Source organism: Bos grunniens, chromosome 4, assembly GCF_055505025.1.
Source record: "Bos grunniens cultivar Pamir isolate PY7600 chromosome 4, Bosgru_T2T1.0, whole genome shotgun sequence".
Lineage (NCBI taxonomy): Eukaryota > Metazoa > Chordata > Mammalia > Artiodactyla > Bovidae > Bos > Bos grunniens.
In genome coordinates, this window is record NC_141168.1 from 87,034,129 (window position 1) to 87,052,299 (window position 18,171).

Consider the following 18,171-nt stretch of genomic DNA (forward strand, 5'->3'; position numbering starts at 1 on the left):
TCTTCATTAAAAGACTGATGAAAACAACTTTTAAAGCACTAGAGATAGAAATTGCCTTAATATATAGTGTTGGCCTTTCAAATGCCAACAGTCCATGTGGTAATTCTGAAAACATGTGAAGAATGATACAAGGCTTTGTTTGTACCATGTGAGGGATAACATATTGTGAATTATGCATGAGAACAGAGAAGGAGAAGCTTATTCTCAGGGTTAGGACAGGTACAGAAAATATTTACAAGAGTAAGGATTTGAGCTGAGTTTCAAAGAAAGGGGTAAGACTTAGGAGTAGAGTAGGGCAGAGTACATCATGAGAAATGCTGGGCTGGAGGAAGCACAAGCTGGAATCAGGACTGCCGGGAGAAATATCAATAACCTCAGATATACAGATGACACCACCCTTAGAGCAGAAAGTGAAGAAAAGTGAAAAAGTGATGAAAGTGAAAGAGGAAAGTGAAAAAGTTGGCTTAAAGCTCAACATTCAGAAAACAAGATCATGGCATCTGGTCCCATCACTTCATGGCAAATAGATGGGGCAACAGTGTCAGACTTTATTTTGGGGGCTCCAGAATCACTGCAGATGGTGACTGCAGCCATGAAATTAAAAGACGCTTGCTCCTTGGAAGGAAAGTTATGGCCAACCTAGACAGCATATTAAAAAGCAGAGACATTATTTTGCCATCAAAGGTCCATCTTAGTCAAGGCTGTGGTTTTTCCAGTAGTCATGTATGGATGTGAGAGTTGAACTAAAAAGAAAGCTGAGTGCTGAAGAATTGATACTTGTCAACTGTGGTGTTAGAGAAGACTTTTGAGAGTCCCTTGGACTGCAAGAAGATCCAACCAGTCCATCCTAAAGGAGATCAGTCCTAAGTATTCATTGGAAGGACTGATGTTGAAGGTGAAACTCCAATACTTTGGCCACCTGATTCGAAGAGCTGATTCATTGGAAAAGACCCTGATGCTGGAAGGGATTGAGGGCAGGAGAAAGGGACGACAGAGGATGAGATGGCTGGATGGCATCACCAACTCAATGGACATGAGTTTGAGTACAAACTCCAGGAGTTGGTGATAGACAGGGAGGTCTGGCGTGCTGCAGTCCATGGGGTCGCAAAGAGTCAGACACGACTGTGGGACTGAACTGAACTGAGGGCTGGAGGGAACATTATGAGTTAATGATGTGTGTTGAGGATTTAGAGTTCAAACCCAGAGTACATTAACATAACCCCTTTAACCTGAACCGAAGACAATTGACTGCTAGAACTTGAGCTTTGAAGTTTAATTATTCTCCTATTATTTGATAGTTTATGTGTAATTTTTCACTATTTTAAATACACTGCTGCCTAGTACATCCACATTCTTAAGCTTAATTTTAAGCTACACTCCTTCCAAACTATACTTTATAAATTATAAAGAGAAAAAGGAAGATCCTTCCCACCAAGCTAATTAATTGTTTTAAGAGAAACAGAAATTCAGTGACTATTGAAGTATATCCAAAAGTGTATTAAAAGTTGTCCACTGATCACACACACTTTAGTTAAAATTGGGGAAATGCTACAGGTTTAGTAACCAGTTGGTAAAAAAAAAAAAACCCACTGAATTTGGGAAATTAAGAAGCTGATTTCTTATGTAAGAAATCAGAGTAGATGATTTCCAAGGACTCTTCCAACTTGATGGTTAAAGGGCAGCTTTATGATTAAGACTTTTAGATGACCATTTCATTTGACCAGGTTGTGAGTAGTAAAAACTTTAAACTACAGTAGTTGAAATAGAATTGGCAAAGAAAAGACAGATAAGCAAGTAGTCTTCTGAGGAAGCCTGGTGACTGAATATTGGCTAAGAAAGCAAGTGAGGAGATGGAATAATTTAAGAGTTTTTTTTATTTTAATTGAGGATTTTTATGAGGAGGATGATAGAATTTTCAGAAGTAAGAAATGTCCAAAAAAGATACACTGATCTTGGGAAGAGATAATTTGTTTGATTTTGATTTTTGACTATGATTTTTATGTGGTGCTCTTGCAAGAACATTATGGAGCTGTTTTTAAAGCAATTAATTAGATGTCATATATCTATATTTTGGGTAAAAAGATAAGATACTGTCACAAGGAACTGAGAAAAAGAAAAGTCTTTTCATCTCTCTGTATTATCATCCTGCATCACAGTGCCTTACATCTAGGTACTTGTAAATATTTAGGTTTACTTGTTTCCAGACTTGAAATTGAATAAAAGAATTTTGAAAAAGATTGTAAAATTTAGAAACTTTTTACTGTAAAGTTTAATACAGTCAAAAGAGTATACATAATGCATTTCAGTGTTATTTTACCTGTTTTAAAATTTACATCAGTAGGTTTATTCTCTGGGTATTCTGTAACTGGCTTCTTTTGTTCAGTATTGTGATTTTTGAGATTCGTCCCCTATTGGGTTTTTTTTTAATTGAAACCTGTGTTTCATCATGTGAATATATAAGTTATCCATTCCACAGTTAATGGTCATTTGGGTTCTTTTTAGTTTTTTTCTGTTGATTTGTTTAATAGGGTGGGTGTAAAAGGTATTTATTATGGGTTTAAATTGTGTTTATCTGATTATGTATTGTTATATGCTTGTTGGCCATTTGTGTTTCCTCTGAAATTCCTATTTGTGTCTTTTATCAGTTTTTTCTATGGGGTTGTTCATCTTTATAATTTTCTTGATGTCTTATCATATGCTGGATACTAATGTTCTTTTGGTTGTGTTACAGATATCTTGTCCCAAGTTAGTGGCCTGTCTTTTCATTCTCTCTAGGTATCATTTGATGAAAAAATATTCATTTCAGTGTCAAAATTATCTTTTTACTTTTATGTTTTTGTGTGCTTTTTTAAGAAATCCTCCTCTGTTTCAGGGGCATAAAGATATTCTCATATAGTTTTGCCTTTCATGTTGTTTTTTTTACTGTGGTTATGAGATAGCGTTTCAGTGTTACTGCGTTGTGGTTGTTTTTGCTTTCTTTGTGTATAGATGACACTTGTTCCAGCATTATTAGGGAATGTCTGTCCTTTTCCAGTCTACAGTACCCATTCTGTCTTAACTCAAACTTACAAAGATGTGTTTCTAGCTTTTCTAATTTGTTCCTAGGTTCTGTTTGATACCTAGACCAGTACAGCACTGTCTCAGAAGCCTTAGTATCTATCTGATGAGGCAGGTCTCTTCATCAGTGTCTTGGCTGTTCTTGGCCATTTGCTCTCCCATTATAAATTTAGATTCAGCTTGCAAAGAATGAAAAACTGTTGTAATTTTTATTGGGATTACATTGAATCTGAATCAGTTTAATAGGAATTAACACTTTTTTTTAATATTCTGACTTCATATTGAAGAACATTTTATAGCTCTCTCTATTAGTTGGGCTTCCCTGATAGCTCAGTTGGTAAAGAATCCACCGGCAATGCAGGAGACCCCAGTTTGATTCCTGGGTCGGGAAGATCCACTGGAGAAGGGATAGGCTCTTCAGCTGGTAGAGAATCTGCTTGCAGTACAGGAGACCTGGGTTCGATCCCTGAGTTGGGAAGATCCCTTTTAGAAGAGAAAGGCTACTATGCACTCCAATATTCTGGCCTGGAGAATTCAGTCCATGGGGTCACAAAGAGTCAGATACAACATTGAATCTGAATCAGTTTGAAAGGAAGTAACATCTTTTTAATATTCTGCCTGCCTACTGAAGAGCATTTTATAGCTCTTTGTTTTAGTTAGTTCCTCTTTAATTTCACTTAATAGTTTTATGTTTCCTTCATAAAGAAATTGCATAATTTACTAAGATTTAGTCCTAATTTTGATGCTATTATTAGTGTACAGTTTTAAAGATTTTTATCAGCTTTGTCTAGAAATACAAATGACTTTGTTAATTTTGTAACCAGCATTCTTGCAAGTATTCTTAAATAATTTTTTCATGGATTTTTGGGTTTCTACATGTATAACATCTGTAAATGATTCTTTTCTAATCTTTATGCTTTTTGTAAAAGTGGGGTGTAGTTGGTGTACAGTATTATATAAGTTTCAGGTATACATAGCGATTTATAATATTTAAGGGTTATACTCCATTTGTGATTATTACAGTCTTTATGCTTTTTGAATGTTGGATTTTATGATTGCTCTTTCCATACGTGTTGAGATTTTACTTCTTTCCCTGTAAGTCTACTTGTGTAATTAATTACTACTTTTTGTGACATTAATACAAACTCATTCCTAGAGTAAGCTTACTTTTTGCATTGAGTATTAACCTTTTTATATATTACTGGGTTCAGTGTGCTAAAAGATTTTGAGGATTCAGGTGATATATTTTGATGATTGAACTTGGCCTGAAAAATCTTTTCTGAAATTCTCCCTGTCTGGTTTTGCTTTTAAGATTATGCCAGTCTAATAAAATGAGTCTAATAAAAAACTATCCTTTTTATATATAGGATAGTTTAAAATCAGAATTATGTTTCTCCTAATTGTATAGTAGGATTTACTTGTGAAGTCATCTTGGCCTACTGTTTTCATTGTGGGAAAATTATTAATAACTGGTTAAATTTTCTTCATGGTCTGTGCTTATTAGATTTTCTTTCTCTTCCTGAGTCAGTTGGTAAGTTGACTTTTTCTAGAAATTTATAAATTTTATGTAAGTTTTCAGATTTATTGCCATAAAATTTTCATGAGGTTCAATCTCTAGGCTCTAGGCTCTTTTTTTTAAGGTTTGTTGTTAAGTTTATCTTTTTTTGTCTTTTATTTAGTCTTGTGCATCTTTTCAAAGAAACAGTTTTTAGCATTGCTTATCTTTTCTATTTTTGATTATATTAATTTTGTTCTTAAGACTTCTTCCTTTTCTACTTTATTTAGATATAATTTTTTATAATTTTAAAAGTGGTTTGCAGGAATTTATTGAATTATATACAACTTACTTTTGGAGTATTTAAGTATCATTATTTCTTATTTGACTTAATAAATTAGCAGTGTTATTTTTCTGAATGCCATTGGTTTTAATATTAAAAAATCTTTTAAAAAGTATAGTATATCCATATGTATTCTATCAGAAATCCCTAAATCAAAGAAATGTACCCACTTAGGCACGCGGAATAAAAGATGCTACAGAAATCATCTTTGAGATGTCAAAAGACGAAAGAAAAGATTTCTACAGGACTATAGCATGGGGTCTGAACCGGCCTTTGTTTGCAGTTTATAGAAGAGTGCTTCGCATGTACGATGACAGAAACCATGTGGGAAAGTATGAAAACTTGTAATACTGCATGTTTTCATGTAACTTAGATGGGAAATATTTAAGGAACTATCATTTTTTAACTAAAATTATGATCAAAGCCTAATTGGAGACAGTTACAAATTACTATTGAGCGATGGGTTAGTATTTTTATTCTCCAAGTACATGTTGTAAATATGGTGAAATCTCATTACAATAAGAATGTAATTTCTCTTGTAGAAATTAGAATCTGAAATACCTTATATAGGTTTGATTTGAGACTTAGCTCAGTTAATATTAAGACATCAAAATCTGCTTTTGAGTAAAGTAGTATTAAAGAAAGTAGTATAAAAGTAGTTAAAGATTTTGGAGATGTAAAAAAAAACTCAAATTCATTGGTAATGTTTTTCCTATTCATGTTTATAGTATAACATTTCCTAGGGCAGTCAGTGACTTTTTTTTTTTTTTTAATAAAAGCAGAACAGAAAATAACTAAATTTCTGGATATAATGCATGGATTTCTGTCATAGATAATATCCAGAGGAAGCCTTCATATCTTCAATGCAATGATAATAATGGTGTTATTGACATATTTTAAATTTCTCATTGGGAATTTTAGATGGTAGTACTGTGGCGTATTAGATACTGCTTTTAAAAAGAACATTGCATTGGTTATGTTGAGTACTTCCTACTAAAAAAAAGTCTTGACTTTGGAGCAAGAATATATCAGTTGTCCATGCGTGGGTAGAGAAAGAGAACTTGAATTTTTCAGTGACTTGTAAGAGTTGACCATAGATTTTCTTTTTAGCTCCAGTTTACCATATCGTCATCTTTCAGAATAGCCATGGTATTAGAGTATCTGAATCTAACTGGAAATAACACAAGTGTTAGGCAGCATAGGAGAAAATACGTTTTAAATGTTAAATTTTCCTAGAGAAAATTGTTACAGTGCTAACTTTTATTAATAGCTTAAAATATTTGTGTGGTTTTTTTTTTAAGGGAAAAAAAGCATGAGTTTGTATTAATCTACTTAGAAATTGATTACTTTAAAAATATTATGAATATGCCAAGTGATTAACATTTGGCTCCCTAAGTGAAATTCTGATTTATATTAAGGCTTTTAGCATTCTTTAATTGATCTTTTAAAAATTTCTTTAAATTTCTAGATATACCCCTGAAGAAATTGAAAAGCTCAAGGAGTAAGTTTGACTTTTTTTTTCCCATTAATTCTTATAGTTGAGTTTTAATTTTCTTTTTTAAATATTTTGTGTTTTCTAAAATTTTATTTTGAAAATGTCAAGAGATTATTGGTAGACTGGTATAACTTAATCCTGCTATTAAGCAAAGTTGACCATATAAAGACCTTGTCAAATCCATAGAGTAGCCATGTCCATAAATTCAGTCTTCTCTTGTTCTCCTTAGACCACTGATTGTGTCCTTAGACCACTAAGGGGTTACAAAAGAGATTAGATGGCCATTCTTGGTAACCTGAAGACTAAATTTGGGGAACTTACATAACTAGGACCAACACCAAGGTTGTGCTAATGGCTTAGTTTAGAATGATTTAGAGTTGGCAGATCTTTCACCGACTATCTGGACTGACTACTTTATACAGTCTTATTTTGTAGGACACATAATTTGGGGACCATAAGTATGGGTTAACTGATTGTGTTGATCATGAAAGGAAAAAAAAAAAGGCTGATCCAATTTGTGATAATAAGAACTTGTGAAATTTTTTAGGTGTCTGAGAAGAGCTTGTTAGGAGTACTCAAAAGGGAAAAATCTGGGGATTGCCTGGGATATTGTGTCAGTAACCTGAGGGGAAATTTGGTCTTTTTTGAACACATATCCAAGTTACTTATTTCTTCTCTGACCCAGGAAAAAGGCAATTGCTGCCTGTTTTTTTTCACCCACAGACAACTGTGGACCCCAAAAAAGGCCACACTTTCAAACTTTGGCTCTCAAAGTATTGCTGCCCACCACTTCCAAACCAGTCAAATGGGAAGAAGAAGAATGAAGAATAAATGATGAAATTAAAAGGGAGAAAACAGTTGAACCAAATGCTGATTGGCAGACTCTTGTTTTAGGCTCCGGATAAAGCATGGCAATGACTGGGCAACAATAGGGGCGGCGCTAGGAAGGAGTGCCTCTTCCGTCAAAGATCGGTGCCGACTGATGAAGGACACTTGCAACACAGGTACTGTGAGCGCCGCTGTTCTTTGTCACCATTCAGCCCTCCTGCCCCTTCACATACTTCCTTCTCTTCTGTTGTGGAAAGAGCTTTACTACTCATTAAAGTTTAGATTTTTTCTTCTAGTGCCCTTTCTTTTCAACTAGACCCAACTAATCCTTTATTTTTGAGCTTTGTGTAGTAAGGTGATATTTTCATAGGGACACATCTCAGCTTCCAAGGTTTTATTTAGGTCTCGCATGTTTCCGTTTTGTAGCAATTCAAAACTGCTGCAGGTAGGAAAGTATTTTTGTCCTATACAGGTACTTTTAAAGCATATGTGCAGGAAGTAATTTTAAGTCCATCTGACTCTTGAACTGATGTTGGCAACAGCTTATCAACTCATATTTATGAAAACCTTTAGTTCAGGCATGTCCCAACTTAGGAAGAAGCTGTGTTCTGAAGGCTGTACATATTTTGCCTATTTCAAACTTGAAGAACTTTTTACATAGAAAAAAATTGTGATTGGTGTTTCAGTCCCCAGGCCAGACCACAGATACCCAGTTCATGTGTACAAATTACTGATTGATGATACTGTTAAACTTAACCTTTGTGACCAACAGTAGTATTTAGGCTCTACTACCAACTCTCACTTACCTCTCTGAACCTGTTTCCTCTGTAAAATGATGAGGGTAGAATAAATGATCTCATAGTTCCCTTTTTAACCCTCAAATTATCTGAAGGATCCGCAGCCTGTGCTCAGTCTTTCAATTAGAAATAAGTTCAATTAGTTCTCAAGCTAGGCTTGAGCTTCCAGGGAATATATTTTTGACCTCGCGCCCTAAAGTGGAATCAGGAATGTTTCCTGCTTAACCACTCCACCAGCACTATTACCTCTAAGGCAGTGAAAACATGAATTTCACCAGCTCTTATTGTGTAGTGAATGAAGCAGAAATGGGAGCTTTAGGTTTACAGTGGGACCCCAGAGGTTCATGTAAGACGTTGAGCATAGAAGCCTTTTTATGAGCATAATGGACAAACATTATGGTATTCCCTGATTGCCAGCCTGAAGGAATGCTCTGCCTGTTACCTTTCCTTGTTGCTATTTATTGTTTTGGATCAGGAATTTTGTCTTTTGACCACACCATGAGACAACAGTCTGAGTTTCCCCTTACTTTTTTGCCATGCTAAAATAGGAGAGCAGGAACTTTGTCTTGAATCTCTGATATCCAGTAATGTGCTTAGCAGTTGAATGAATGAATCCTGGAAAGGCAAGCACATAGCCTTTTTGAAATTTGCAGCTACTAGTAGTAAGAAAATAGAAACAGACTGGAAGACATTTTTTAAAGGTTTGCTCTCTCTTTTTTTTTTTTTGCCCTGTTTTTCTGCTTAAGTTTTTTTTTCTAAAAAGAAAAAGACCAAAGAGAACATGTGATATTGTTAGTGGGTTTATGGATTCAAAAAAACTGAAATAGAAATAATATGTGTGAATACCAGTCTCAGACTTCTATTTTATCACAGCAGCTTGGAGTTGGGAAAGGAAATGGTATAAATCAAGTTTTTGTTTTTATTGAAATGGATGGGAAGCTATAGGTGGTGTTCTACTTGTCCATCCTCATTCATTCCTGTAAGTAAAGGTCTCTCTTGAGCTTACTACTTCACTTCTGCACAGCAGGGAATCTTTGGTGGGACTAAGAAAAAAGTATGAGTTTCTGTGTCCATCAGGCCATCAATGGAACACTTCCCAATTAGGACTCAGTATAACTTGAGAGAATATAATTCTTTCTAGCTATGTTTTAGATAGTTTTTCTTTCCTTAAAGAGTCAGTTGGTGCTTTGTGTTAGGATTCTATATTTCCATTTGTAGTACTGAGAACCTTTGTTGTTTAGTCGCCAAGCCATATCCAACTCTTTGTGACCCCATGAACTGTAGCCTGCCAGTCTCCTCTGTCCCTGGGATTTCCCAGGCAAGAATACTGGAGTGGGTTGCCATTTTCTACTCTAGGGGATCTTTCCGACCCAGGGATCAACCCCGCATCTCCTGTGTTGCAGGCAGACTCTTTACCGCTGAGCCACCTGGAAGCCCACTAAGGACCTTACTGGGCTAGTAACTGTATTAGTAGTTACGTACAGGTTTTCCATATGTCATTCAGAAATAATTCTGACAACTACTGCATACTTCCGATCAGTCCTTTGAAATACAGTGCTGAGTCTGATTTGCAAAATAAGAAAAAGGTAGCAGTGGTCATCTGGATGCTCTCCTTCTTTCAGGGAAGTGGACAGAAGAAGAAGAAAAGAGACTTGCAGAGGTGGTGCATGAATTGACAAGCACTGAGCCAGGTGACATAGTCACACAGGGTGTGTCTTGGGCAGCTGTGGCAGAACGAGTGGGTACTCGCTCAGAAAAGCAGTGTCGTTCTAAATGGCTCAACTACCTGAACTGGAAGCAGAGCGGAGGTACTGAGTGGACCAAGGAAGATGAAATCAATCTCATCCTCAGGTTTGTGTCCTAAATCTTCTCATGACAAAAGCTGCAGAACTGCTGTGGCTGTCTAGATTAACTGTCCTCTTTTGGTTTCCATAGATGCCTGATGTCGGGAAAGCATCTTTTCCACAGAGAGCCACTGTTTAAAATCCTAACTATTTCATATCGAGCTCTTCTTTGGTTTGTGTTTGTTCCTCTTTTAGTGGATTTAGTGCTCGTGCACAGTACCAGATTGAAGGCGTGGAGACTGAAGTCCTCTCTCTATCCACAGATCAGGTGTGGCACAGGCCGCGGCAGTGCAGCTTCCCACTGTGCCCCGACCCGTGCCTCAGTCCTGGCTGAGAGGGGCCATGTTGAGGGTAAGAGGGCTGTCAGTCTCCATGCCCTTCAATCTTTGGCTACTGTGCGAATAAGATAACCCACGTTAGTTATCTCCCACCTTCAAATTGGACCAAATTAGACGCTTCCATTTCATACATATCCAAAGATGGCTTTTAGGTAATAATCCTAAGCTTATTGTTTTAAATTAGTTGGTTTAAGACTCAGTGGCCAAAAATACCAGCTAGAATTTTTGTGGCTACTCCCAACTGAAAATCAAAATCCTGACAGTTAACTAGAAAACATATAGACCATTAAAACCCCAAATTTAGATGTACTATTTTGTGTTAATTGTGGGGTTTGGGGTTGCTGCTCAAGCACTGTTTTAACTTTTTATCATTTTCTTTTGAGTTTTATTTTTAATATAGCTTTTCCCCAGCTAGTCATCTTTATAAATAGTTCTTTTCTGAAAGTGAAAGTTGCTCAGTCGTGTCCAACTCTTTGTGACCCCATAGAATTTTGCAGGCCAGAATACTGGAGTGGGTAGCCGTTCCCTTCGGGATCTTCCCAGTCCAGGGATCAAACACAGGTCTCCCACATTGCAGGATGATTTTTTACTTCAGCCTAAGCCATCAGGGAAACCCAAGCCACCTGGAATGTGTAGCCTATCCCTTCTCCAGCAGATCTTCCCAACCCAGGAATTAAACCGGGTTCTCCTGCATTGCAGGCAGATTCTTTACCAGTTTAACTCTGAGAGAAGCCCCATTCTTTTCTAAGTAATTTTATTTTACAAGTGGAAGAGCTCAGATCTAGAAAATAGCATTATATAACACACTACAAAACATTATAGAACACTATACAACTAAACCTGTCCTTATTCTGTTCTAACCTTTAGCTCTTCCCTTTCCTTCACAGTTCTGGTTCTGACCATAGTTATGGTTCAGCACATTGGTAGTACCATTAACGAAAGGCTATCACTGTGCTACGTCTTAGCTCTTAGCTCAGGAAGCAGGCCTGCACACCCGCAGTCCATCCTTTCCCGTACCTAGCATCTCAGTGACACACCCTGCCATTCCCTTTATTGCTGGTGCCATCACCTGTAGTCAGAGGAGGATCCTTGTGGAGAAACAAACATCTAACAGATGCTTATTTTGTAACCTTATTTTGTAGGATAGCAGAGCTTGATGTAGCTGATGAAAATGACATAAACTGGGATCTGTTAGCTGAGGGATGGAGCAGTGTCCGTTCACCACAGTGGCTTCGAAGTAAATGGTGGACCATCAAAAGGCAAATCGCAAACCATAAGGATGTTTCATTCCCTGGTAATGTATTATTTGCTCCTTAAGTCCTTACCTTATCTTAAGTACTCAAGGAATTAGCAGTTAGAAGTTCTTTGCCTCGGCTGAAGAGAGATGAATCATGGTAGATTTTACTTCAACCTCTGTCCTGTTTCTTTGGGTAACAAACTTTCCTTGAGCAGAGTTAATATGATTTGTAATTCTCAAAGCACCAAGGGTGGAATTACACATATTTACACACATTCTTCTCACATAAACTGTGAAGAGGAAATAAATTTCACATGTGTTTTCACTGCATACAAAGATGTAAGAAATTACATTTAAATCAACTTTTATGAACTGAGTAACTGCATTATTTAGAGAAAGTCTGTGGAGATTTATTTTGTAGAACAAAGGCTGGTAAGTTTCTAATTTCATTTATTGTATAAATCCAGAGATCTTAGGTTTGCTTAAAAGTGAAGTATAGCTTACTTTTCCATTTCACTGTCTATTCTGTACTTAGACACTGAACCAGGTAGTGCTGTCTTCGATTTAGGTAACCAAATTCACCCTCACTGATATAGTGCTCCAGCTCCATTTTTGCAAAGGAAAATTAAATGCTGAGGAATTTGGCTTGATGAAAATGTGATTTTTTTCCCCTAAATACCCAGTTACAAATTTATTTTGCATTTTAAAAAGTTAGTATAACCAGGAGAGTGAAGGAATACTAATGTAACAGGAACCCAGCATCACCTGGGATGACTGATGTAGTTTATCATGATTAGTAGAGGAGCTGGCTTTACAGGAGCTCAGGTTGTTTGCATACTGCTGTTGGGAAAAGCTCAGCTGCCACTCTGGGGTTGTAAGTTAGATGACAGCCTGCAGTGGCTAAAGCAGTCAAGTGCCATTTGAGTCAGGGCAGGGGGTGGGTACACGATTCATTACTGAATAAAAATAAGCTAGTTAGTTTTCTTCCCAAATAAGAATTTTATCAAGAAGCCCTAAGACATAGAAAATATTGTATTTCCATGTTCCTTACAATGGCTATTAATGTGGCTTTGATGGCAGAACAATATTCGGTTGTGAATTTTTTTAAAAATCTGTTTTGATAACGTTTCCAAAAATTTCCAGACAGGTTGTGGTTTTTAAATATTTTTATTATTATTTTGGTAGGATGTCATCCTATATACAATTATTTATTCCAAATACTTTCCCTCCTTACCCCCCACCTCCCTTGCTGCTTAGATGGTGGTCTGTCGGAGAATCAATGTTCTTTTTGTCTACCCATCTCCCTTCAGTCTTGATAAAAGGTCTTAAACAGTTACATGAAAATCAAAAAAACAACCCAACGCTTTTGGAGAATAAATCAGGACCTGGAGTTCCAAACAGTAATTCCAATTCCAGTGTACAGCATGTTCAGATCAGAGTTGCCCGCTTGGAAGACAATGGTGCCATCTCTCCAAGCCCCATGACAGCCCTACAGATTCCCGTCCAGATCACCCACGTCTGTAAGTAACCTCAGGACTCCTTGCTATTTGACCTGTGCGATTTAGTGAATGGCTCTGACACCTTTCAGTCTTCTAGAATTTTGACAGAAATTTATCCAAGTTGACGAATTAAAGGAGATCTATGGCATTTTATGTTTATTAGCTTGATAAATATTTGCAAAGGATGAATGTGTAACACGAAAGACTGATAACCAACAGCCCAGCCATTATAAACCATTTTAAATCATCTTACTTTCTAGATGTTATAAAGAATTAATGGTTAATAGAAAACTACTTAAAATACTGTCAGGAAAGTAGTGCTCAAAATTCTCCAAGCTTCAGGCTTCAGCAATACGTGAACTGTGAACTTCCAAATGTTCAAGCTGGTTTTAGAAAAGGCAGAGGAACCAGAGATCAAATTGCCAACATTCTCCGCTGGATCATGGAAAAAGCAAGAGAGTTCCAGAAAAACATCTATTCCTGCTTTATTGACTATGCCAAAGCCTTTGTGTGGATCACAATAAACTCTGGAAAATTCTTCAAGAGATGGAAATACCAGACCACCTGACCTGCCTCTTGAGAAACCTGTATGCAGGTCAAGAAGCAACAGTTAGAACTGGACATGGGCTGGGCACGCAGTGGACGGTCTGAAACATAGAGCACAGCTTTCACTGGGGCTTCACGGCTCCGGAGCCCAGCATGGCTTCCTCACGATCCTCCTCCACGGCAACCAAAACTAAGGCACCAGATGACTTAGTGGCTCCTCCATTGGAGAAGGAAATGGCAACCCACTCCAGTGTTCTTGCCTGGAGAATCCCAGGGATGGGGGAGCCTGGTGGGTGCTGTCTATGGGGTCGCGCAGAGTCAGACACGACTGAAGTGACTTAGCAGTAGCAGTTGTGAAGAAACCACACATCTATTATGGAGGTTTGGAAGAGAAGGAGAGGGAGCATCTGGCCAAAGGAGAATCTGGGCTTTTGGGAAAAGAAGGACTCAAAGCAGGAAACATTAACATAACCTCTGGAGAAGTGTTTGAAATTAAAGAGCACATCAGTGAGAGACAGGCTGAAGTGTTAGCAGAGTTTGAGAGAAGGAAGCGATCCCGGCAAATCAACATTTCCACAGATGACTCAGAGGTCATGGCTTGCCTTAGAGCTTTGGGGGAACCCATCACACTTTTTGGAGAAGGTCCTGCTGAAAGAAGAGAAAGGTTAAGATGTATCCTCTCAGTGGTCGGTACCGATGCCTTAAAAAAGACCAAAAAAGATTATGAAAAATCAAAGAAGTTCAAAGAAGAGTATCAGCAGACCTGGTACCATGAAGGACCAAACAGCCTGAAGGTTGCTAGACTGCAGATTGCTAATTATTCACTGCCCAGGGCAATGAAATACTTAGAAGAGGCCCATCTTCATAAAGAGATTCCTGAGACAACTAGAACCTCCCAGATGCAAGAGCTGCACAAATCTCTCTGATCTTTGAATAATTTCTGTGGACAGATTGGGGATGATCGGCCTATCTCCTACTGTCACTTTAGTCCCAATTCCAAAATGCTGGCCACAGCTTGTTTGAGTGGGCTTTGCAAGCTCTGGTCTGTTCCTGATTGCAGCCTCCTTCACACTCTTCGAGGCCATAACACAAACGTGGGAGCGATCATATTCCATCCCAAATCCACGGTCTCCTTGGACCAAAAAGATGTCAATCTGGCCTCTTGTGCTGCTGACAGTTCTGTGAAGCTGTGGAGCCTTGACAGTGATGAAAGGTGGCAGATATTGAAGACCACACAATGCATGTGGCTCATGTAATGTGGCGTCCATCAGGACGTTTCTTAGGTACCACCTGCTATGACCGATCATGGCACTTATGGGATTTGGAAGCTCAAGAGGAAATCCTGCATTAGGAGGGCCACAGCATGGGTGTCACACGTATGACATTGCCTTCCATCAAGATGGCTCTTTGGCTGGCACTGGGAGACTGGATGCATTTGGCCGAGTTTGGGACCTGCGCACAGGAGGTATCATGTTCCTAGAAGGTCAGCTGAAGGAAATATATGGAATAAGTTTCTCCCCCAATGGCTACCACATTGCAACTGTCAGTGGTGACAACACCTGCAAAGTGCAGGGCCTTCAACAGAGACATTGTGTCTATACCATTCCTGCCCATCAGAACTTAGTGACAGGTGTCAAGTTTGAGCCTATCCATGGGAATTTCTCACTCACTGGTGCCTATGATAACACAGCCAAGATCTGGACTCACCCAGGCTGGTCCCCTCTGAAGACTCTGGCTGGCCACAAAGGCAGAGTGACGGGCCTAGACATTTCTTCTGCTGGGCAGCTCATAGCCACTTGTTCCTATGACAGGACCTTCAAGCTCTGGATGGCTGAACAGGCAGGACCATTGAAGGAAGGATTCAAGCCTCACTCTCCCTTTAGAGCCATTTTCGAAAGAAAGGAACTGATGTGTTTTGTTCTGTCATGTATTTTGCCAATTACCATGTGTATAGATCCTCAAAAGAATTGAATTTCTGTCTCAGCTCCCACTTCAGGCAAGCAGCCCAATCCCTGGGTGTTGGTCAACTCCTTCCATGGTTGAAAAATTTTAGTTTTCATCTTCAAGCCCCTCCATGAATGTTATAGACATTGTTTTTATTAATCTTTTGTTTGAATGCCCTCTTGCTTCCCTCAAAGCACTCAGGATTTTTACTTCTTGAAACCTGGCTTTCCATTACCTGGTACATGTTTCAGAACTCCATGTGACCCAGAGAGCAAGATGGCCGTGCTCTGTGCAGGAAGCCCTCAAGTAGAGAAACACATCTCACTGTGCGCTGGCTGAACAGTACCTGACAGAGGGAGAACCCTGAGAACGGAAGGCGAAGACGTGGACCACAGCTGTGTCCTGGGTGACTCAGTAGACATTTTACCTCATTCTGTTGAGTTCACTTGGAACGATAACTGCATCGGGAAGTTCAGAACTGAGCATCTGCCTCTTCAGAAAATGCCTTCCATTTTTGCTTTGAAGTTTGGTATCCTTTGTGTTACCCCAAAGCTAGGCCATTGTGTCAAGATTCAATGAAATTTTTAGAAAGCCAAAAAAAAAAAAAAGAACTGGACATTGAACAACAGACTGGTTCCAAATAGGAAAAGGAGTACGTCAAGGCTGTATATGGTCACCCTGCTTATTTAACTTACATGCAGTACATCATGAGAAACGCTGGGCTGGAAGAAGCATGAGCTGGAATCAAGATTGCTGGGAGAAATATTAATAGCCTCAGATATGCAGATGACACCACCCTTATGGCAGAAAGTGAAGAGGAACTCAAAAGCCTCTTGATGAAAGTAAAAGAGGAGAGTGAAAAAGTTGGCCTAAAGCTCAACATTCAGAAAACTAAGATCATGGCATCTGGTCCCATCACTTCATGGGAAATAGATGGGGAAATGGGAAACAATGTCAGACTTTATTTTGGGAGGCTCCAAAATCACTGCAGATGGTGACTGCAGCCATGAAATTAAAAGATGCTTACTCCTTGGAAGGAAAGTTATGACCAATCTAGATAGCATATTAAAAAGCAGAGACGTTACTTTGCCAACAAAGGTCCATCTAGTCAAGGGGATGGTTTTTCCAGTGGTCATGTATGAATGTGAGAGTTGGACTGTGCAGAAAGCTGAGCGCCAAAGAATTGATGCTTTTGAACTGTGGTGTTGGAGAGGACTCTTGAGAGTCCCTTGAACTGCAAGGAGGTCCAACCAGTCTATCCTAAAGGAGATCAGTCCTGGGTGTTCATTGGAAGGACTGATGCTAAAGCTGAAACTCCAATACTTTGGCCACCTCATGCAAAGAGTTGACTCACTGGAAAAGACACTGATGCTGGAAGGGATTGGGGGCAGGAAGAGAAGGGGACAACAAAGGATGAGATGGCTGGCTGGATGGCATCACCGATTCAATGGACATGAGTTTGAGTGAACTCCAGGAGTTGGTGATGGACAGGGAGGCCTGGCGTGCTGCGATTCATGGGGTCGCAAACAGTCGGACATGACTGAGCAACTGAACTGAACTGAACTGAAGCAAGGACATAGAGTCCCTACGATGGCACATCATTTGTAGTAATTCTCCAGAAGACATACAAATGAGGAATGGATTTGCGGTGAAATGTAGAAGAAATGGGTTTTGGTGAGGTCAAAAAAGATTCTCTTAAGGGAGTAAAGACCCAGTTTCCTACAGGGATTGTTTTGTTTACCTCTTTGGTGTAAACAGAGAGGCTTCCCTGGTGGCTCAGTTGGTAAACAATCTGCCTGCGATTCGGGAGACCTGGGTTTGATTCCTGGGTTGGGAAGATCCCCTGGAGAAGGGAATGGCTACCCACTCCAGTACTCTGGCCTGGAGAATTCGATGAACCGAGGAGCCTGGCAGGCTACAGTCATGGGGTCACAAAGAGTAGGACACAACTGACTTTCAACTTTCTCTTTTCCTTAGCCTCTGACATCTTGTGCTTAATGAGATGAGTGAGTTATAGGGAGAGAAGTTTATTTTCTAAGATCTAAGCCAAGTTGATCTACCTTTCTTTCTATTATAGAGGGACAGAAAAGGAAAGAATGAGGATAAAAATCTCAGAACCATATTATTATTTCATTTTTATCTCACTTTTTCCCCCTACACAATGTTATTTGCCTATGGAAAGGCCATTGCTAAGAGTTTTTCAATCACTGGGTGTTATTCTCAGTCCGGGGATTATTGGCATTTTGAGTGGGACAGTTCTCTGTTGGCAGGATGTCCTCCTACACACTGCAAGATGTGTAGGGTCCCCTGATGTCAGCCATAAAATGCCAAACAGTGCTTTCCAGTCAGTATGACAGATACAGGCAACTTACATGTTTTCATATGTACTCTATGGTCCCATTTGAGAATCTCTGGGCCACTTAATTGGCATTATTAACACTGTATTTCTGGGAATTCCATGGGAGATGTTTAAATTAATTATGCTTATTAAAGTTCTAATTTAAATGTGCATATTAGCTTTAGCTTTAAAACATGAAGAATTTGTTTTCTTTAACCCTGCTTGTTTTGTTTTATTTTATAGTCTTGAGAATTGCAAAGCAACTGAAATTACTAATCCACCATAAATATGAGAGATTCTGTTGGCTAAAAATTATTTATGCATGGAGAAAGTTATAATTTTCCTTGGCTACTAGGTTGATAATACTTATTGGGAAAATAGCAAACATTTTATAAATGGTGCTTTAATAT

At 38.6% G+C, this 18,171-nt stretch overlaps 1 protein-coding gene and 1 pseudogene across 22 annotated transcripts in view; both read left to right on the plus strand.

The window, feature by feature from the left end:
- Positions 1 to 18,171, plus strand: part of DMTF1 (cyclin D binding myb like transcription factor 1) — a 49,312-nt gene that overhangs the window by 24,505 nt on the left and 6,636 nt on the right. For 8 of the 21 annotated variants that reach the window (XM_086397255.1, XM_086397262.1, XM_086397256.1 and 5 more), the window contains 5 exons: positions 5,070 to 5,227; positions 6,364 to 6,396; positions 7,285 to 7,394; positions 9,638 to 9,866; positions 11,340 to 11,491. In XM_086397255.1, coding sequence (XP_086253381.1) covers positions 5,070 to 5,227; positions 6,364 to 6,396; positions 7,285 to 7,394; positions 9,638 to 9,866; positions 11,340 to 11,491 — 682 coding nt within the window. Of the gene's footprint in view, positions 1 to 5,069; positions 5,228 to 6,363; positions 6,397 to 7,075; positions 7,395 to 9,637; positions 9,867 to 11,339; positions 11,492 to 12,744; positions 12,955 to 18,171 lie in introns of all 21 variants that reach the window. The other 13 variants (XM_086397250.1, XM_086397260.1, XM_086397251.1 and 10 more) reach the window with 3 other exon arrangements.
- LOC147374468 (U4/U6 small nuclear ribonucleoprotein Prp4 pseudogene) lies at positions 13,756 to 16,784 on the plus strand (annotated as a pseudogene). Its single transcript, XR_015163282.1, has 2 exons — positions 13,756 to 13,768; positions 13,822 to 16,784. The product of XR_015163282.1 is annotated as a U4/U6 small nuclear ribonucleoprotein Prp4 pseudogene (transcript).